Genomic DNA, 20,076 nt, shown 5'->3' with positions numbered 1-20,076 from the left:
ACCCAAAGCCCCTACCTCCTAATACTATCATCTCTGGGCATTAGGATTTCAGTGTCTGCACTTTAGGGGAACACAGACATTCAGAGGATTGCACCTTGGACTTAAGTCAAGGGAAATTAATGTGGTGACCAACATTTTATACACACACCCGGAAATGAGCTATATTATGTAAAGGAAATTAATACAAATTACAGTGAATTTTGCAATATTTCCTACATTAAACGTAGTCAACATGAACTATTCAGTGGTGAGGCCTATAGATGACAAAATACCATTTAGAGGGAGGAACAAATAAGGAAGGAAAGAATGAGAAAATAAGGTTGCATGGGAAAGATAAGCAATACCAAAAATTATGCAGGTGCTTCTTTCTCGGATGTGGACGGTAAGAATTGTATGATGACCACGAAAGACTTCAGGTAAGTAGAATAATCACATCTTAAAGCTGGGAAGGATGTTGGAAATCTCTCAAGCTAGATTTCTGTCAAAGTGGAGACTTGATACCTGGACAGCTGTGGCTTTGAGTCATATTTTATTAACAGTTTAACCTCATGCTAGTTACATATCACCTCCAAATCTCACTTTCTTTACCTATAAATCAGTGACCATAAAAATGCATACCTGTTAGATATATATATCTCTTTTTTTTTAAGTGGGGGGGTGGCTAAGTGAGAGAATACATTTGAGATTTGGCACATAGTGTCCCATTTCTATGGTAGGGAAACTGAGATATGAGTTTAATTAATTTTCTCAATTAGTGACACATTTTATGAGATAGCTGGGATCCGAAGCCAAGTATATGACTAAACTGAGTCCATGGGAGTAGAAGCACTAAACAGAATGACACCACACATGTGCCAGTCACTTAACAAGTTAAATGATGAGTCCAAGAGCACACAACTCATCGGTGGTCTGCAAAGCACAAGGTCATATCAGCTTCTTCCCCATTTACAAATGTAAACATCACTTGTGCTTAAGAAACATGGGGCTTGTGAAGATACAATGTTTTAAACTACGTGCAGCCTTTTGAAACAGAGAGTACATCAATGTACCTTTTCCCATTCAATCCATCTAGTGTACATGGTTTATGAGAGTCCTTGATCTTAGATTTAAAATGATATTATAAGATACAATGTTTTAAACTACGTGCAGCCTTTTGAAACAGAGAGTACATCAATGTACCTTTTCCCATTCAATCCATCTAGTGTACATGGTTTATGAGAGTCCTTGATCTTAGATTTAAAATGATATTATATTGGCGATGAGTATTCATCCTGTATTTAAGTAATTACACAGACTGTAGCAGTTAAAATATTTTCCTTGCAAGATTCTCTGATTCATCAAAACATTTTCAGATACATTTTGGGGGATTTGTATGAACAGTTTAACACCTAAGGAGTACAAAGGCAATAGCAAGGGATGGGCAAATCATCATTACTATAATTTAGAAAGAACAAAGAGAATGTGTTATCAAGACAAAGTAAAATAATAGCACAATTAATAATTTATTTCATTTGCATATTTGTTTATAGTTTTGGGAGATTTTAAGGTATTTATATATTGGTTTATTTTGTAGCTTATTATTGAGCATCGTTTATGTGTTCCATCCTGGGCTAACAGTGGTGATTATAATCTTAAATGAAAGACAGGCGGTTCTTCTCATGGGGCTTACAGAAATTTCTCCATCCTACGGAATGTGACAAACTGTTCAAACCTCACACTTGGATCTTTATTCCTTTGGAATCTTGTGGAAGTTATTTCAGGATAGAAATAGTGTCCTTAAGTTTCCTCAACTATAAGAATGGGAATTATGAGAATCTTTTCTTAATATAAGTTTACTGTAAATCGGGGTGCCTGGGTAGCTCAGTCATGTAAGCCTCCGACTCTTGATTTCAGCTCAGGTCATGATCTCATTGTTTGGTTCGTGAGATTGAGTCCCACACTGGGCTCTGCACTGTTAGTGCAGAGCCTGCTTGGGATTCTGTCTCCCTTGCTCTCTGCCCCTCCCCCACTTGTGTGTGTGTGTGCGCACAGGTTCTCTCCCTCTCTCTCTCTCAAAATAAATAAATAACCTTAAAAAAATTGTAAGTATTAAGACAAATTTTGAAGAGTATTTGTCACAATGCTTAGCATACACTAAAAGCTCATTATATATTAGATACCATTTAACATAGAGAAACCAAATAACTTGTTAAAAGAGAAATATAAATGTAATTATAGATAGGTTTAAGCATTTATTGTATTCAGAATTGTGAAAATGTGTGCCCTATTAAACAATTTTATTCAACTTCCTTGTGGTGCCCTAAATCTCCTACCCAGGATGGAGTTTGCTCCAAACCTATAATGATAATTGCAATCATACTTAAGGCCCTGATTCTGCTTTCTCTGAGAGAGAGAGAAAGTAAATACAAAGATCGGTCGCCTTTATTCTTTACCTACACGTATTTATTTATAGAAAAATCTAACTTCTTTAAAAGGAGTTTGAATGCTTGTTAATAAAGCGCAAGAGTTGCTATAGGACCTTTCAAGATCGTGGTCAGGCAATACACTGAAATTGAGATTTTCCAAAAAGGTGTATCGCAAAGTAAAAAGGAAAGTAAAATGGATACTTGGGACAGTAGAGGGAGGCTACCAAATGACTTTTCAGTTTGCTTGGTTTTGTTTTTATAAGGAGAAAATCATTAAAGAGAAGGAAATGGTAATATAATGTATAGATTGCTCAAAAGTAATTATCTTAATCTCAAGCTTCTCTAGCAATCCTAAACCAAGCGTGTTTTCTGGAGGTGGCAGTGGGCAGAGCTGGATGAGGAGGGATGAGAGCCATGCAGTAAGGGAAGGCTGTAGTGTGAATGGTTTTAATTTTGCTCACATACACTTCCGTCCAAGCTGTACGTGGCCCCAGGGTCATTTTCACATCACACCCGGATCTCTTCTTCTGCCCGCAGAGACACTGGTTCCTAGTTGATGCATCTCAGAGATGCATGGGGGCAACTCTTCCCCTGAATCCATCCAAAATAAAGCAAAATAAATCCATCTTGCCCAAAGTAATCTGAGCATCACCTGGAGATGCAAAGACAAATCCTTTCAATAAAATGAGCGTTCTGAGCAATGATCTCACAGATTCTGCAGACATGAGTCCCCCCCACTCCTGCCAATCCACACAAACTCCTTATCTCTCAGTGTAGATTTAGGGAGGCTGGTGGGTGCATTCAGAGGGATGGAACTGGAGAAGAGAGGCACATTAGTTATTTATGAATTAAAACAGATTGAGAAATTTCCAGTGAAAGTTAGTCTTAGAAGATATGCGCACCATATAGACATAGATTCATGAGAGCGGCGCACGCCTGTGTGCGCGTGTGCATGTGTGTGTGTGTGTGTGTGTGTGGTATAAGGACACATACTCCATGCTACATTTATCTGTTGGGGACAGGCAGTAGATAATCCTAATCTCTTAGACATTTTAAGAGAGAGCATGAACACATTTTATCGCCAACCCTCAATCAGACAAGTTTCTTTTATGCACTTCAGGCACATTTGTGGTGTTTGCAGAGGTAGTACAGCTTCTGAAAAAAGCAGCCTGCCCTGCGGATATTGGGCAGGGGCAATTTTCTTACCTGACACCGTGGGTGCTTTCATTTTGCTTGTTTATTTTTACCCCACAATACCACACCCTTTTCTTACCTAACTCTTTTTACCTGGGCTGGACCCGCCTGGTTCTGCCTCCTCGCCTGCCTCCCTCCTCTCTGCTCCGTCTCTAACACCCCAAGGAACCTGTGCTAGTGTTTTGAATCCCTAGTTTGCTCTAGCAGTGAAAGTAGACAGATTAGGAGCTAAAGCACATTTGACTGAAAGGCAGCTCTTTGCTTTCTTCTTATGCTGCTTCCCCTTCCTCTTTTCCCAAAGAGACATGTAAACACATGTATTTTCCTGTTTAAATTTAGCGAATTGGTCCTCTGCCTGTCCCTTGATTTAGCTATTGGGCTGAGCCTTGCTCCTCCCTTCCCTACTCGGATAGGAGCCACAGGGATCTGGAGCTCGAGCTTCCAAATTGAGCTGGCCTCAGGCCAGGTGACCTTTTCTTTGTAAGTTTCTTTCCTAAGCAGAGTTGAGGGGGGGCGCGGGGAGCTGGGATCTCTTTGGTGTTGTTGGGGGGGTGGTTAGTGAGGAAAGGAAGGGGGTGGAAGAGAGTAAAGGGCTGTTGTTAAACAGTTTCTTACCGTAAGAGGGAGTTCAGACCTAGATCTTTCCAGTTAATCACACAACAAACTTAGCTCATCGCAATAAAAAGCAGCTCAGAGCCGACTGGTTCTTTTAGGCACTGAGTCGGAACAGGCTTCTCTCAGCCAGGCATCTCCTCCAGTGGGATCCGCCAGCGCGTCCAGCAGCACCATGTGGGTGACCAAACTTCTTCCAGTCCTGCTGCTGCAGCACGTCCTCCTCCACCTCCTTCTGCTTCCCATCCCCTATGCAGGTTAGTCTTCTCTTTTTCTTCTTCATCATTACGATTTTAACTCTCTCCTGCTAACCTTGCCTTTTCCTAACTCTCTCCACCCCATCCCCAGCATCCTTCCTCAGCTCTGTGTGTGGCTTGGGTCCTTTAAACCTCTCCTTATGCTTCCTTTTGATATTCTGTTCCTGTTTGCAAGGCATTTACAATGATAATTAACATCCCCTCAGTGCGCTCCCCCCCACCCCCCAACCCAATCCCAGGGCTCTCTTAGCCTCTTAGCTGTGGACTGTGGGACAGGAATGAAGTGCTAACACTGGCTGGAATTTTGCTGGTTTGGACAAGTTGAAGGCTGAACAGAAGGTCTGGTCTGAAGAGGGGAGAGGGACTGTCAGTACAGCAGGGACTCACTTCTTTCCAGAGGATATTTTCCATGACGTTCCACCACCCCACGTCACTCAGTCAACATTCAGGGCTACATGAAGACTTTATACAGGTTTTCATTTGGAGAAGGCAGATTAAGCCCTGAGTATATGCATGTTATAAAAATGAAAGAGAAAGCCTGTCTTCTAAGATCTCATTCTGTCTGGGTATGGATGTCTGCCCTCTGAAACTGCAGTGTAAGGGAGGCAAAAATTGTGTGACTCTGATTAAAGCTGCAGAAGGGGTCCTTTCAGCCTCCCATTTTCTCCCCTGAATTTATAGGTTGGGAAGGAATTGCTGGTGAGTTCATACTACCTTCCTGGAAGTGTAGAGATTTCATTTGCTGCTTTGGGAAGTTTTCTGTTGTTATCAGGGCAAGAGGAAACATCTGTATTTGGTCGTATTATCATGGTAGTGGCTGAGATGCCAGAGGGAGAAGGTAGTGAGCACCACGGGTGGGCACAGGGGAATAAAAGAATGGAACAAATGCCCACATGGTAGACATGGCCTTTTCATAACACAAACCAGAGAGCCGGCCATATCTTTTGAGATAAGTTAAATATGAAATTTATTGGAACTCTGATCTAGTCTCTGATGTAATGCAAGGGTTGAAAACATCAAGAATTTGCTAACTGACAAGGAAAAACATTCAGCCCACCTGGCTTTCTTCTTCAATCTTGTGAAGTGGTCCTTTTGAGAACAACACTGTGTGGGAAGGGCCGATTTGAAAACATTTAGGTAAGGTTTCTGAAGAGGTGAAAAAGAAGTTAGCTCAATCAAGCACGTTGTCATGCTTGAGGTATGTCATGCTAAAATGAACTCTCAGAAGACACTGATGATTTCAGGAGGTTTAGGGCATAAATTGAGAGCATGGCTAATATCTTCAGGGCTTTCATTTTTCAAGATTCAAACGTTGATGGTCTGAAGTACAATATGGTTACCTGAAATCATCTGTGCTAATGTGAGGGAAACACAATGTGGAAAACCCAAACAGTAGATCAACCATAGACAATGTCTATTTGTTTTTGGCATGCATTACGGAGTTTTGGCAGGAGATATACATTCGTAATGATGTTTCACTTTGGCTAATGTTGAAATGACTGCGTTTCCTGAGTATAGGGAGAATGCAGCCCCAGAGTGCGCTGGCAGGCAAGGAGAGGACAATTGGGGATTACAGATATGCTGTGAATAATTCCTGAAGTGGATAATGCTAAAATTGTCATCAAAAGAGGGTCTGGCTTGGTTTGGGTGGTAAGTTTATTTTGATAGTTTTTTTTTTTTTTATGACATTCTCCAAACTGGAGAATATGGACAGTCCTCTTAGAACATACCAAGAAAGTTGGTCCTTTTTTATATCATCTCACATTGAACATTTAGGGCTTTTATTGTTAATTGCTTTTGTTATGCTCTTAGATTTATCCCATGAGTCTATATTTGCACATATTGTCAAATAATACAATGTGAGAATGAAAGTGGATACTATAATGAGGTGCCTATCAATCATGAGCAGGATGTGTTAAGGAGATACTTTATTGAAAAGTTTCTTAAGAAATATGCAATATAGTGACCCCGGCCACCTTTATAGGAGTTGGTCTACATAGAATTACCCTCTATATGCTTCTACCTACACTGGAAACTAATATCCAGTACCCTGTAACAAAAGAAGCACTAAATAAGCACTTGATGTCCAGGAACCTGTGAGAGATATAAAGATGAACAAATGTGAAAGAAACCCACATTTGTTGAGCAACTGTTATGGGCCAAGCTCTAAAAGAACTTATTTAATTCTGATAAGATTGGCATTATTCTGGTCATCTTACATGGGGCACCTGATTTTAAAGACTTTAATTATCTTTTCATAGTAAAGGGACAGAGCTGAGATTCTGACTCAAATCTATGAGAATGAAGTATGTGCTGGTTTTTTTCTTTTATTTATACTGAAGCCAGAAGCCGTGAAATTAACTGAAATTGCCTTTTAAAAATCCATTTTGCTAAGTAATGTAAGAAAAACTCTGTGTTAGGAACACTATTATACCATGACTGAGAGTTCATTTCTAGTGTAAGAAGTTTGGGGAAAATGTGGTATCCAGGTTGAGTATGAAAAGATGGATGGTAGTATGATCGGTACCTAAGTCAGGGCAACACAGAATGACCAAAGGCATAGAGGTGAGAAAGTAAGAGCACAGGTAAGCATGTGGGATTGGTGTACCTCAGTACCAAGAGGGAGTACCATGGCCTGTGATTAGAAACTAAAATAAGGTCGTATGCACAAACATGAATGGTGTGCCAAAGTATTCTGAACATCATGGGTAGCAGCTGGAAATTTTGGAGTTGACAAGATACCTGACTTAAATTGTACTTCAGTGTGGTTGTTTTGGTTGCTGCATGGAGAAAAAGTTGTTGGATGAAATAGGGAGGAGACCAGATGGAGGCTTCTATGACAATGACAATGACCAAGGAAGCCGAACGAAGGTGAAGAAGGGAGGCCCTGAATCTCACCTTGACTATTGCTCCATTTTCTTTGCAAGAGACTATTTTGCTGCTTCTCAAATACCAACTGTGAAATTCAAGTCCTTAGATAACAGCAATGAAAATGAAAATGTGGACTAGTATTTATGATTCTTGTCTTTGGGAAGTTTAAAATCTCCAGTCACTACCGTTCCCTCCATTAATTATTTGTGTACTTTCATCTTAACATCTTGCCACCACTTCAAGCTGTTAATCACTAATCATGTGGGTAGGTTTCTCAGAATATGTGGAGCCAGATTCCTGCTTCTTTCCACACCCTGCAAATCCTTTCCTTGCATGATTTTCCTTTGAAGTCAATGGTTAGACCATACAGAGAAGAAAATATATGAGGTACTGAGAGAAATGAGTGTGAGGCCACGGACCAGAGGGAGAAATGTGTCTTTCTTCAAGCACCTTGATACATTTGACCCTACTTTCTGTTTGTAGGTTTTCACTAAGATCCTAATGATTTCAATTCTAAAGTAGGGATTTCAGGTTCTTCAAGAAATATAGCTTCCAGAATGTTTTCCTATACTAGGAGAAGAGGAGAAAGGAGTTGTAATTTAAAGTACAAGAAAGCATGACAAAATTGCAGTGATCTCTCACCCTTTGATTTCATTTCAATATTTTGTTTATAAACTTCAACTAATAGTTATGCAGAAAAAATAGTAGAGAAAAATCTGATCCAAAGATATTCTTCCCAAATTAAGCTGGTCTTTTAACTGTTTTCAGTAAAACAAGCATCAGTTGCTAATACATATGGAAGAAAAAGTTGAAACTATTTTCAGCAAAGGAGTTTTATTTTCACATTCTGTTTTTGAACGACTTCTGTTTTGAATTTTTCTTTTATTGAAGAAGAAATTAGTTTTATAGATGCCTGGGTTACATGATACACAGCTAGCTTAAACTTCACATTTTATAGTAATTTGTTACTGACCTAGTAGAAATTACTAAATTATAAGGGAAAGCTTCTAAATCATGAGAAACAACTAGTGAAAGGGAATCCTGATACCTGGCTCCCATTGCCTTTGATAAGCTCTGTAGCCCCAGACAAGTTTTTCACACCTGTCTGTTATCTAGTAAAGGAAAATCGTAGATTTGTTTGCTTTTCTGAATGCTTTTTGATCTTTAGATGAAAGGTGGTGATGGAAAAACTTATCAGCAAGCAAGAGTTAGGCTACTTTTGTGAGACACAGTCACACATTAACACATTTCAATAGGACAACTGAGGATCTGTAGAATTAAACACAAACAATAATCCCACAGAGACCTCTTTCTTCAATACTTGCCTTCATATTGCATGGTATTGAGAAAAGAAACTGGGGCATTGACAAGGGGTCCTCTTTTATTTGATAAATAGTAAAATGCATATCTTAATTTAATGTTTGCCTTACACTTCTAAAATTTAGCTTTATGCTCTTCTCTCACACCTAGACATGTATAATGAACACATGCATGAGGCCAATTTTAATTCTGTATTGTTAGTTAACTGAATTTATGTGACATAGATATGACAAACATATATGTGTGTATATACACACACATGCGCGTGTGTGCACACACATATATATAGTATATGTGCACATTTCCTTTTAACCAACAGTTTTATTTACTGGATTTTCAGCATCATTAACCACTATTTTTTCTAAGAAATACTCATATGTATATAGGAAATCAGATGATTATTATTCCGTGAAACATTTCATAGCACCTAAGAGATAGTGCACTATGGTCAAAGCAAGAAATTCTTAATGTAGAAATGTATCTCCCATTAACATGGTCCTGTGGCAGAAACCAAAATGTGAAAAGAATTATACCACTTCTTTGCTTGGGAGAATAACAATTTCTTCTCTATGCCAGAAATTAAAGAATGGAATTTCAGAAACAAAGCTAAAACTTTGCATATTAATAACATTTTTTAATCCAAATTAACTTCCAAATATTTACTTAATAATTAAATAGCTTCAAATATAACATAACTTGCATTTTGTCGATTGAGTAATTGGTATATTAGCATTTCAGGTAATTAAACAAAGTCATTTGGCAAGTCAGTAAGAATGCCAGAATTATCATCTGTCTGCCAACGTTATGCAAGGCATTTGGTCCACACTCAATAAATAACATGTTGATAGATTATTTGGTTGATTGAATTTCTATGTTAAAATGTCATTTAAATTATATCTGTTGTACCATAGCCATTCCATCTTGTAGGACAAAGAAAAGTTGAAAATGAAAACATTATTACAGAAATTAGTACCAGTCTTTTGGGGATTGTGTTCTGGAGTTTTACAGAGAACCAGAAATTTAGAGGACTTCATGTTTTCTCTTATTTACTGTGGACTTCAGGTTAGGATAGACATTAATGAATAGCATCTGCATGTTTAATAAACCAACTGGAGCCAGTGGTTGCTGGCAAATTTGAGAATATGATGCCATTGTTTGTACCTCACTCTGCTAGCCATATTTCCAAATTTTCTGCACTAAAATTGTACCCTCTTTTCTTGGCATATTTCACCACATATAAAGAGCAGGAATGCATTTCCTGTCTTACCATCCAAATTTCTTCTCTACTGATAGCCCTAAACCAGATCTTCAAAAAATATTTGTAAGCCATATTTCTACATACTTTCTTATAATTCTTTTAAAAAAGATGGCATCACGAGTGTTTAAGAATGGGGGTTCTGAAGCTAGGCGGCTAGGTTTCAAATGAGTTTTGCTTAAGGGGTAATTAATTTTTCGCTGTGTCTCAGTTTCTTCATCTTAAGAATGAATATATTATTACCGCTTTTGTTACAAGGATGTTCAAAAGAACTGGCAGGCAGAAGAGAGGCACAATCATGCCTCTCCTTAATACACAATAGGTGCAGTCTCTTAGACATTTTCATCCTCATTGTGAAGATGGCGACCATCGTTAGAAACTAGGTAACTTTGGGCAAGTTGAGAATAAAGAAGTAAGCGCTTGATACTCTGAAGTTATCTACAAGATGAAGTCTTTTAGGATGTTTTAGTTCTGTTTTTCATGTTTTTAATAGGAGGCTTCATGCTATCTAGGGGCTTTGGAGAATACTTTCATGAAGAAAAATGATACTGCTACATTAAAGGATGATGTTTTACACACATTTGATTTATAGTAGTTGGCTTGATTTCAAGACAATTCAGTGATACTAAGAAATAGTGCCCCAAAGCACAGAAAACACTTATGTAGGAAACGAGAAGGGCTAAACTTGAGTAATATGAAATACTTCAAAGAGAGTCAGAAGAATTTATCCACTGTGCCATTTTCTAGTGAGAAGTTGCTCACATGTAATTGCGTTGGCTTATCTAATTAATTCTATAACTTACATAAGGGCCAACTGTAGAAGGAAATGACAAATTTAATTATAGGGTATGATATGATAAGCCCGGGCATTTGCTTACATACTGTTTGGAGAATAGCATGTCATTTATTTCTTTAGAGTGAACTCTGTCCTAATTTTTAAAACCATATTTCATTTTAAAGAATGTAGATGAGTGACTCTACATGACAAGTTATTTATTCTTCACTGATTACAATATTCCTCTCTTGCTCTTAACTATCTGAGAGTATCAATCCCCACCTCACTTCACCCCCAATCCCTGGAGATCTAGTATGTTGTCAGATAAAATCACTATCTTGTGGATGATCCTTAAGGACATTTTTTTTTCTATATGAGCCTTAAAAGCTTTTCCTCCATTTTTAAAAAAAATTATTATTATTAATAGAAGGACAGAAGAAAAGAAGAAACACACTTCATGAATTCAAAAAGTCAGCAAAGACTACTCTAATTAAAGAAGACCCATTACTGAAGATAAAAACAAAAAAAATGAACACTGCAGACCAATGTGCCAATAGATGTATTAGGAATAAAGGACTTCCATTCACTTGCAAGTAAGTTGCTTCATTTTGTTCTTAGGATAATTTTCCAAATACAGCATCTACTAATTATCATCATGGTTCCCCCCATTTTTTGGATTCATGTAATTTGCCCTTAAAAGTATAAGCTTGACTTGAGTTTTCACTCATTATAACAGGAGATGTTGCTCCCAGTTGGTGGAAACGTGAGTAAGGGAGAGCACATAAACTGATATCATTTAGAATCCACAGTGCCTCTGGTTATGGAATTTGTGTTTTCTCATCTTATGAATAGTTGAACTTTAGAAACTAAAATTCAACTAGATTGCCTTTTATCCAACATTTTAAAATATTCTATTCAGAGTAAACATTTATTTTTTCTTGCAAGAGGAGTGGAGGAATTTTCAGAATATAAGTTGGGCAAGAGCCAGAATTTACTGCAACTTACGTCATTGTCTTAAGGGATTGAAATAAAAGGTGTTGAGAGAATTAGATTAAAAGACTAGAGGGATTGGTGTCAGCAGCAAAGGCTATTCAAAAAGAGTTAGGGGATAGTGATGATGAAGTTTTAGGTGAAAAGTGATGGGGCAATTCAAAGAGGTATGAGGAGATTCCAAAGGCGACTTTTCTTATCTTTTGAAATTCCCTGCCTAACCTCACAGGGAAGAACTCCTTCATACTTTGCCAGTGAGCCCAAGGATAAAACTCGGGAGTTTCGGGCCATGAAGGAGACAATTGCATCTGAATAATTTTCTGAGTTGCCAGAAGAAAATGCATTTCCCCATTCTTCCACATAAACAATCAGCCTCTCACTTACTTGACACCCCTTTATTCCCTATCTCATTCTATTTTGACAGGATTGCATGTGGTATCTTGTCAATTTTGAATTCTATTCATGATCACATTTGGGCAGTGACATGTCCCATGAATACAGATTTTAGTAAAGTCGAGGCAAGTGACCCTACTTTCATCTTACCTTTTTTTTTTAGATAAATGAGTGTTTGGCGCCTGAGGGAAAGAGTATGGTCAGAGAAGGTCCTCGACAGATGTAGGAAGAGAGGCTGTCTCCTTTCTATTCATTTATAACTCCTCTGGAAGTATTTTTCTTGCCAAACTGCCACTTTCTGGGAGAGATTTCCTGGCAAGGGGAGTGGAGAATTGACTTTGCATGTATATTCCTGTGATAATTCTGTTTCTTTCCCTGACTTTCCTGCCTTGGGATTGTATAAAATGAATTAGAGAAAACTACTCTCAATCGATGTCATAGCTGTGTAGATCTACAGTGATGTTCTTTTTGCAATTGAGGAGGTTAGATTTATTGTATTTTCCCCTCACAGGCTTGGGAAGGTGAGTCGAAGGAAATGGGAGAAGTTCATCTCATTATTGATTTTTAACTCTGAATCTGAAAACACACTTTCCTGAATCCACAAGTAAGGAAGGCATTGTGACCTCTCGATTTTCACATTTTTCATGCCTTATCTCTAGTAAACAAAAGAAAAACTTTTCCCTTTGTTTTATTCAAGAGGAACTAAAATGATTTTGCTGCATTAAAGAACACATGTGACCTGATTAAAAATCTTTACATATCCCACATATGAGGTTTCATACTTTCCTACTATATTCTGGTTGAGTTATATTTAGTCTTCAATTTTATGGCAACCTGTGCAGAAAACCACATGTATAAAACCTTTGTACAGCCAAAGTTCCTCTGCCCAGAAATGTGTCATCCTTCTCACTTGTCTATCCCAAATATACATATGTGTTTGGAATCACTAAATATATTAGTTATTCAGAACTGAATGGGCATACTGTGATACTCTGAAATTAGACTCTTAATGATTTAAAGGATTTTTTTTGCAGGCTTGTTATATGGACTAGAATCACTGAAAAGCAATGGCAAATATGCAAAAATGCTTAGAAAATACCAGTAATACTTTATGAAAGCATCCGTGATTCAACGGGTGCAGGGTGGAACATTCTCAAACAATACCTCCTCTTGAGAAGTTATCAACAATATTGATTTTACAGAGATTGAAGTTCTTTTTTTGCTGGGTAGGAAAGATGACCAGAATGCCTGATTCTAAGCTCCTCGGAAAATTGCTGTCCATGACTTGACTCAAGAGAAGAAAATATGAGGCTTTCTTCCTCCATCCATGATTGAGTAACTGGTATTGGGATTGCCTTTCTGACATATATAACGAGAAAACTAGACAAAAAAATCTACATGTATGAAAACCTAAATCTACATGTATGAAAGGAATATGATAATTAAAATAAGGATAAGATAAAGACTCTTAAAGTCAAACTTAAAACAAGGTGCTACTCTAGAATCTGACTGTTTGGATCCATTCTATTTGGAGGCATAAAATGAGACAAGGAAACACTTTCTGAGAGAATATGGCATTAAATGGAATGAGAGAAAAGGGTGAATGGAGACAGCAAGCTGGAAATTCTGATACCCACTTTTTGGATGCAATCACCTGTGTATTCACAGAGGCAAATCTTGCATGTTCCTGATGGGACTCATGAGTCACCTCCAAGGCATTCTCATGTCAAAGCAATATTATTAATTGATGAGTAATTATATGTGTGGTATGATTTTGTTTTTTATATATTTTTTTAATTTATTTATTTTTGAGAGACAGAGCACAAGTGGGGGAGGGGCAGAGAGAGAATGAGACACAGAATCGGAAGCAGGCTCCAGGATCTGAGCTGTCACCAGAGAGCCCGATGTGGGGCTTGAACTCACAAACCATGAAATCATGACCTGAGCTGAAGTCCGACGCTTAACCGACTGAGCCACCCAGGCGCCCCATGATTTTATTTTTTAATGTGAACTTAAGTGGCAAGTTATTGATTCTGTAACTTTAAAATTTGTAGTTAGGTTTTTGTTTAGTTTATATGAGCTCTTTATCTAATTACTATGTGTTCAAAGTCATTTAACATGCCCCTCACCAAGGTGCTGTAATAGAGTAATAGGGAATTTAACATGTATTGCATAAGCCTACAATCTACCAGATCAAAATTCAAGTCTATCATTAGCCAATTCTCTCGTAAGTTATTCTGCCACCACTGCAAAGATATACTTTCATGATTTGCTATTAATTACTCTTTCAGCTGTAAGATGTTCTTGTAGGTAGATACTTCAACATATCTTTAAGCACAACGTTTATGAATATAATTTTTGGGGTATTTTGGACATAGAATAAATAAAAATAGAGATAATAGATAAAATGTTTCAAATAATTTTATAACATATTTTACATGTTTCATAAAAGTTATTTCCCCTTATTTAAATATTTTAAATTTGGCAAATTGCTAAGAAATAAATGGCTAATTTGGGATATCTAAAATTATAAGAAAACTATATGTTCTCAAAACATTATATGGATTAGAAGTGAAAAATCCTTATTCTTAGAAATGCTATGTTTCTTTTAATTGGATACTTGTACATGATGACATTGTGATTAGCATGAACATAGTGAGAAAGAGTTTTAGTACCATTTCTTAAAGGAAGTTAAACAGGTCAGAATTCCAACTTCATTTTCTACATTGTAAGACATAGTAGCATTTAATATGTTGAAAATTTTATCGTGCTCTTTACTAAGCTCAGTTAAAGGCTTTGTCTACTTCTCATTTTACTTTAGAAAGACTTTTTTTAGTCAACAACAACATCCAATATAATTAGCTGTAGGAATGATAATTGTAGGAGTGACACATTTTAGTAATTTTCTTCAAGACGATATATCAAAAGCATATGTTATGGGTTATTAATAGATTTCTTAAACTAAAAATTCCCAAGTTAGCAAATCTATTTAGGAAACATTGACTTACATAAACAGCTATCCTAATAACAAGATTTTCATAGTTTTAATAAGCTTCCATGCTTTATAACTCACCAAGAAGTTCTATAATATGCAAAATTTTCCAAATATTTGATGTCAGATCCCTTTTGCTAGTAGAATCTCCTGGATGGTGATTTGTCTAATGCATTTTAGGAAATGTCACTTTACAGTGTACTTTACACAACTACAAACTTTGGAAATTAATCACGATATTTTAAATATAATCATTAGTATATAACTATAAACAAAATCTTTTTTTTTTTAATTTTTTTTTTCAACGTTTATTTATTTTTGGGACAGAGAGAGACAGAGCATGAACGGGGGAGGGGCAGAGAGAGAGGGAGACACAGAATCGGAAACAGGCTCCAGGCTCCGAGCCATCAGCCCAGAGCCTGACGCGGGGCTCGAACCCACGGACCGCGAGATCGTGACCTGGCTGAAGTCGGACGCTTAACCGACTGCGCCACCCAGGCGCCCCAATGAACAAAATCTTCCAACTTGTTGTGTACTTACAAAAAAAAAGTCTTCAGAAGTAACCCAAGCGTTGTGTTATATATTGATTTGGCTTGTTTAAGTCTTAATTTGTCTAAACATCATTTAGAATAACATGAGAACATTCCAAACAGTATTCTGATATTTAAATGTACATGTATGAAAACTTAATTTTGTTCTTTCTTTGGCCATCAAAATGGTAGGTCCAAAAATCACTCATATTTTTATATGCATATGTAATCATATATCTTTTTATATTGCCCTCCTTGGCTAAACCATGTGCCCATTCTTTAAAAACTTTATAAATAGTAGTATTCCTTCTTTTCATTTAGATATTTTTTTCAGGGCCTTTGTTTTTGATAAAGCAAGGAAACGATGCCTCTGGTTCCCTTTCAATAGCATGACAAGTGGAGTGAAAAAAGAGTTTGGTCATGAATTCGATCTCTATGAAAACAAAGGTAATTAGTTTCTCCCTAAATGTTTCATAACAAAATAAAGTATAAAATATGTGTAATTTCCTGCTACAGTGCTCTTTCCTGCTGATTTTTTTATCATATGCTAGATCTGTTATGCAGTCAATTCTTCCATTAAGACAGATACTAGTGTCTTGACTCTTTTAAATATAGTATTTTAAAAAGAACACTCCCTAAACACTCCATAATTATATTGGCCCCCTCCCTCTTTGTTTATTTCTAGGAGCATCTCCTAGAACTGATATTCCCCATGTTCATTTTAGAAAGTGCCACCTTAAGTTAATAGTTTAAGATATAGTACATTTTGAGCTTATTTTATAGTATTTTAAATTCTAACAACTTTGAATAACTGATGTTATAGTGATGATTGCTGATAATAAAATGTGGAGATTTTGAAACATTAATTGTGACTTTTCCTAATTATATACTTTATAAATCTTTAAAATAATTAAGATGATATTATTTGTTAATGTGTCTATTTTGTTCATTTGATATTGTATTCACAGGTATTTACTTTGATCCAAAGCAGAATTATATCAATGAAATAACTGGAAAGTGTTATATAAATATGAATTTTACCAAATAAATTTCTTATCACACAAATTAATAATTATGGATTGTATTTATAATAATAGTACTTAATCAAGTTTAACGTTTTCTTAAATCATACTGTGCCATTTAATTTGAGTATTTGGTAATATACAGAGATACTTCCTTGTTACGAAGGTAGATGTTTAAATTAAATTAAAATTAATTTATGGTAGAAAATAAGATGACCTAAAAAAAAGAAAATTAGATGATCTATATACCCCAGTAATTCTGTAAATCCTAAACATAACTCATAATGTAGTATAAGACCATTTTTTAATCTTCTAGGTTGCTAACAAGTGTATATACTGGTATTTGATAGGAATATACGGCTTGTGTCAAATTAATTGGTCTATAGTTTTGCAGCACTAAAGTTAGCAAAAATTTAGAAAATAATAATGAACGTAATATAACTATCACTCAGACATACACACACACATATACAAAACTTACACAATTTTACTGAGATAAAGACAAGTCAGTTATTTTATTATCTTAAAGTAACTCTTTGAATTGAATAAAATTTGCAAATTACTTAATTTTTATTTTTAATATTTTCTTAAAATGGTCTGTATATTTGAGCAAATCATTCTGCCAAATTAAATTTGTCTGACCAGTTGAGTATACAGGCTAATCTCCACTAAGAACATGGACTGATCTCTGCTATTTTCCAGAAATATACTCACAAAATTAAAACTCCAAAGTAGTCTTTTTTTTTAAGTACTATAAACTTTAGGCCAGAAATGTCAGTATGATTTGAGATAATTTATAAACATTAATTACCTAAAGATTTGGATGGAATTCTTTTTTTCTTTTTAAATATATACAGAGTATGCTACACATAGTTATAAAACTTTTCTCTGCTTTCCTCTGATAGACTACATTAGAAACTGCATCATTGGCAAAGGAGGTAGCTACAAGGGAACAGTATCTATCACTAAGAGTGGCATCAAATGCCAGCCTTGGAATTCTATGATACCACATGAACACAGGTAAGAACAGCATGAAGAAAAGAGGGGAGAGCCTTTCTTTTTTATATGTGTGTTAGCAATCTCATGTTAGTACTTCAGAATAATCTACGGTTCTATAATAATTTACCCTACTTTACTGAATTGCATTAAGCCAAGGGTTATGTGAATTCATGACTGATATCCAAAGATGACTAAATTTGCCATTAAGTATGGCCTAACAGTATCTTACCTCAAAACCTCATCTTATACATCTTGGTATTTGTGAAGAAGTAATGAAAATGTGATTTAAAGAAAACACATATATTTCCCCCCCTCTCTTCGCCTTCAAGAAGGTACAGCACTCTGCAGCTCAAGTGGAGGCTTTCACTGTGATATAAATAGGCAGCGGATCAGATTCTGGCCTGATCCTGGGGGCTGACTGTTCTTTAACCGTGGTGGTACACAACCTTGGTTGCACACTAAAACCAACTGCTATGAGCCTTGAACAAACCCCGCCACCCAGGCATCAACACACACCAATTAAATCAGAATCTTTTAGGGAAATAATCCAGGCACTGGTATTTTCTTTTTTTTTTTTTAAAGCACAGCCAAAATTGAGAACCTCTGCTAATAACTCATGTCACAGATTGACCAGCTTTCCCATTTCACCTATTGCCTAATAACTGGAGAAAACTTCTCATTCCGTGGAAATTAAATGTCTACACTTCAGAGAAGTGTGTTCATTATAACAGATGAATGCTATTTAAAGATGAGTAAACACAGCATCCAGAGGCTCATTAGTCTGAGAGTTTTAATCATCATGGAGGAGAAACATAGATTTCTAATACCCACTAAGGAACTAAATATAGCCACAGTTTATCAAGACTTATTTCACAAATAATTTTAACAGGAACTGAAGTAGTTTAAAACAATTCTCCTCTCTGGTTATTAAATGCATTGCAAGATTTAGTGTACCAGGAGCAAGTATCTTGCTGAGCAGTTTATCTTGTTTATCTCATTTAATATCCCAAGAACCACATAGTGAGTAGTTTTATTAATTCTATTTTATATATGGTGAAACTGAAGAAGAAAGGGCTTCAGTAACTTTTCAAGGTCATGAACAACTAGTAAGTGTGATGGCCAGAATCTTGAGCTCAGCCAGTGTCACTGTGTAGCCTGTGTTTTTAACATGAAACAGGGCACAAAACACCGAGCAGTAGGTCACATGCTGTGATCTGCTTTTGCCATAGTGGTGGTGACTTTGCCTTGATTAAATCGCTTTTTATTCCATTTCTTTCATTTTTGAGGGGCATAATTATGCAACATGATTTTATTTCTGTAAACAGAGATGAGTTAATTGGCCCACATAGAAAGAAAAGAAGTTAGTTGTTCTACGCTGGGGTCAAACCTGTGATCCGGCCTAATTAACACCAGCTAGTAAGTGGCCAAGCTGATCAGTTTACAGGGTCTCAATAGCAGAAAACAACTAATTTTTCCCAAATTAGTTACTTATGATAATAGACAAATACCTCTGAAATACAGCATTATGCTTATATTACAAAGCAAATATATAGATAGATAGATAGATAGATAGATAGATAGATATACATAATTGTTTTGTTCTCTCATGAGGATTTGCATGGTGTCTCTCCCATGATACTATATGAGGAAAACATTTTATTTAAATACAAGATCTAAGTTTTTCATGAACAAAGGAATAGCATTTGAAATCAATCCTACCCTAGTTGAGTGCACTGGTTTGACCCAGTAGAGGTCTTATTTCAACCCAAATTCTCTATGATTGTGATTCTCTGCTAGAAGAGTAAATGTGAAATAGATCTCCCTGGGAACTGGCTTCCCGGTCCAATCAGCTATTTTACCAACAAACATTTCCTTGTGATATAGTGGTTTAGGGCTGAGAAGATCTTGCTTTTAACTAAATCTTTTTTTTTTTTCGTATTCAACAGTAACAATTTTCATCAATTAGCAGCTTATTGGAATATCTGCATGAGAGCTTAACACTTTTAAGTTAAGTGTTACCTACAGATTAACTTTATGGGAAATGGAAAAAGATATATATATATATATATATATCTGTTTGGAGGAGTGATTTATTGTTGACTCTAGATTGAAATATTTTTCAAGTGGCTTAATGGGAAGATGATGATAGATGATTAAATTAGTATAGGAGCTTAACCAGAAAATCAGGTGACTTGATATCTACATCTACATCCTTCATTGGCCACCAGCATTCATTAATGAAGCAGATGATGGACTAGATCAAGTTCCCTATGAATGCAGTATATATTAAAAGAAAAGAAAAGGTGGCTAGCACTCAGAAGATCTAATTTATATTTCAAAGTATATTTGGATATAACTCAGTTTTAAATATTTCTTTACTCTCCCTCTTAAAGCCTTGCTAACAAGGAAAAAGAACCACAAATAGTATATATGTGAATAAAAGTTTATTACAGAGCCTATT

At 36.2% G+C, this 20,076-nt stretch overlaps 1 protein-coding gene across 6 annotated transcripts in view; it reads left to right on the top strand.

Annotated features, from left to right (window-relative positions):
• The first annotated feature begins 3,874 nt into the window (after window positions 1-3,874).
• The window catches only part of HGF (hepatocyte growth factor), a 79,969-nt gene continuing 63,767 nt past the window's right edge, over window positions 3,875-20,076 (top strand). Inside the window, exons 1-5 of one of the 6 annotated variants that reach the window (XM_030307859.1) lie at window positions 3,875-4,079; window positions 4,313-4,468; window positions 11,117-11,282; window positions 15,929-16,041; window positions 17,522-17,636. In XM_030307859.1, coding sequence (XP_030163719.1) covers window positions 4,387-4,468; window positions 11,117-11,282; window positions 15,929-16,041; window positions 17,522-17,636 — 476 coding nt within the window. In that variant the 5' untranslated portion in view covers window positions 3,875-4,079; window positions 4,313-4,386. The remainder of the gene's footprint in view (window positions 4,080-4,312; window positions 4,469-11,116; window positions 11,283-15,928; window positions 16,042-17,521; window positions 17,637-20,076) is intronic. The other 5 variants (XM_030307858.1, XM_030307856.1, XM_030307855.1 and 2 more) reach the window with 5 other exon arrangements.

Source organism: Lynx canadensis, chromosome A2 (genome assembly GCF_007474595.2).
Source record: "Lynx canadensis isolate LIC74 chromosome A2, mLynCan4.pri.v2, whole genome shotgun sequence".
Classification (NCBI taxonomy): Eukaryota; Metazoa; Chordata; class Mammalia; order Carnivora; family Felidae; genus Lynx; species Lynx canadensis.
Note: the sequence above shows the minus strand (reverse complement) of the source record. Positions and strands in the feature narration are given on the sequence as shown.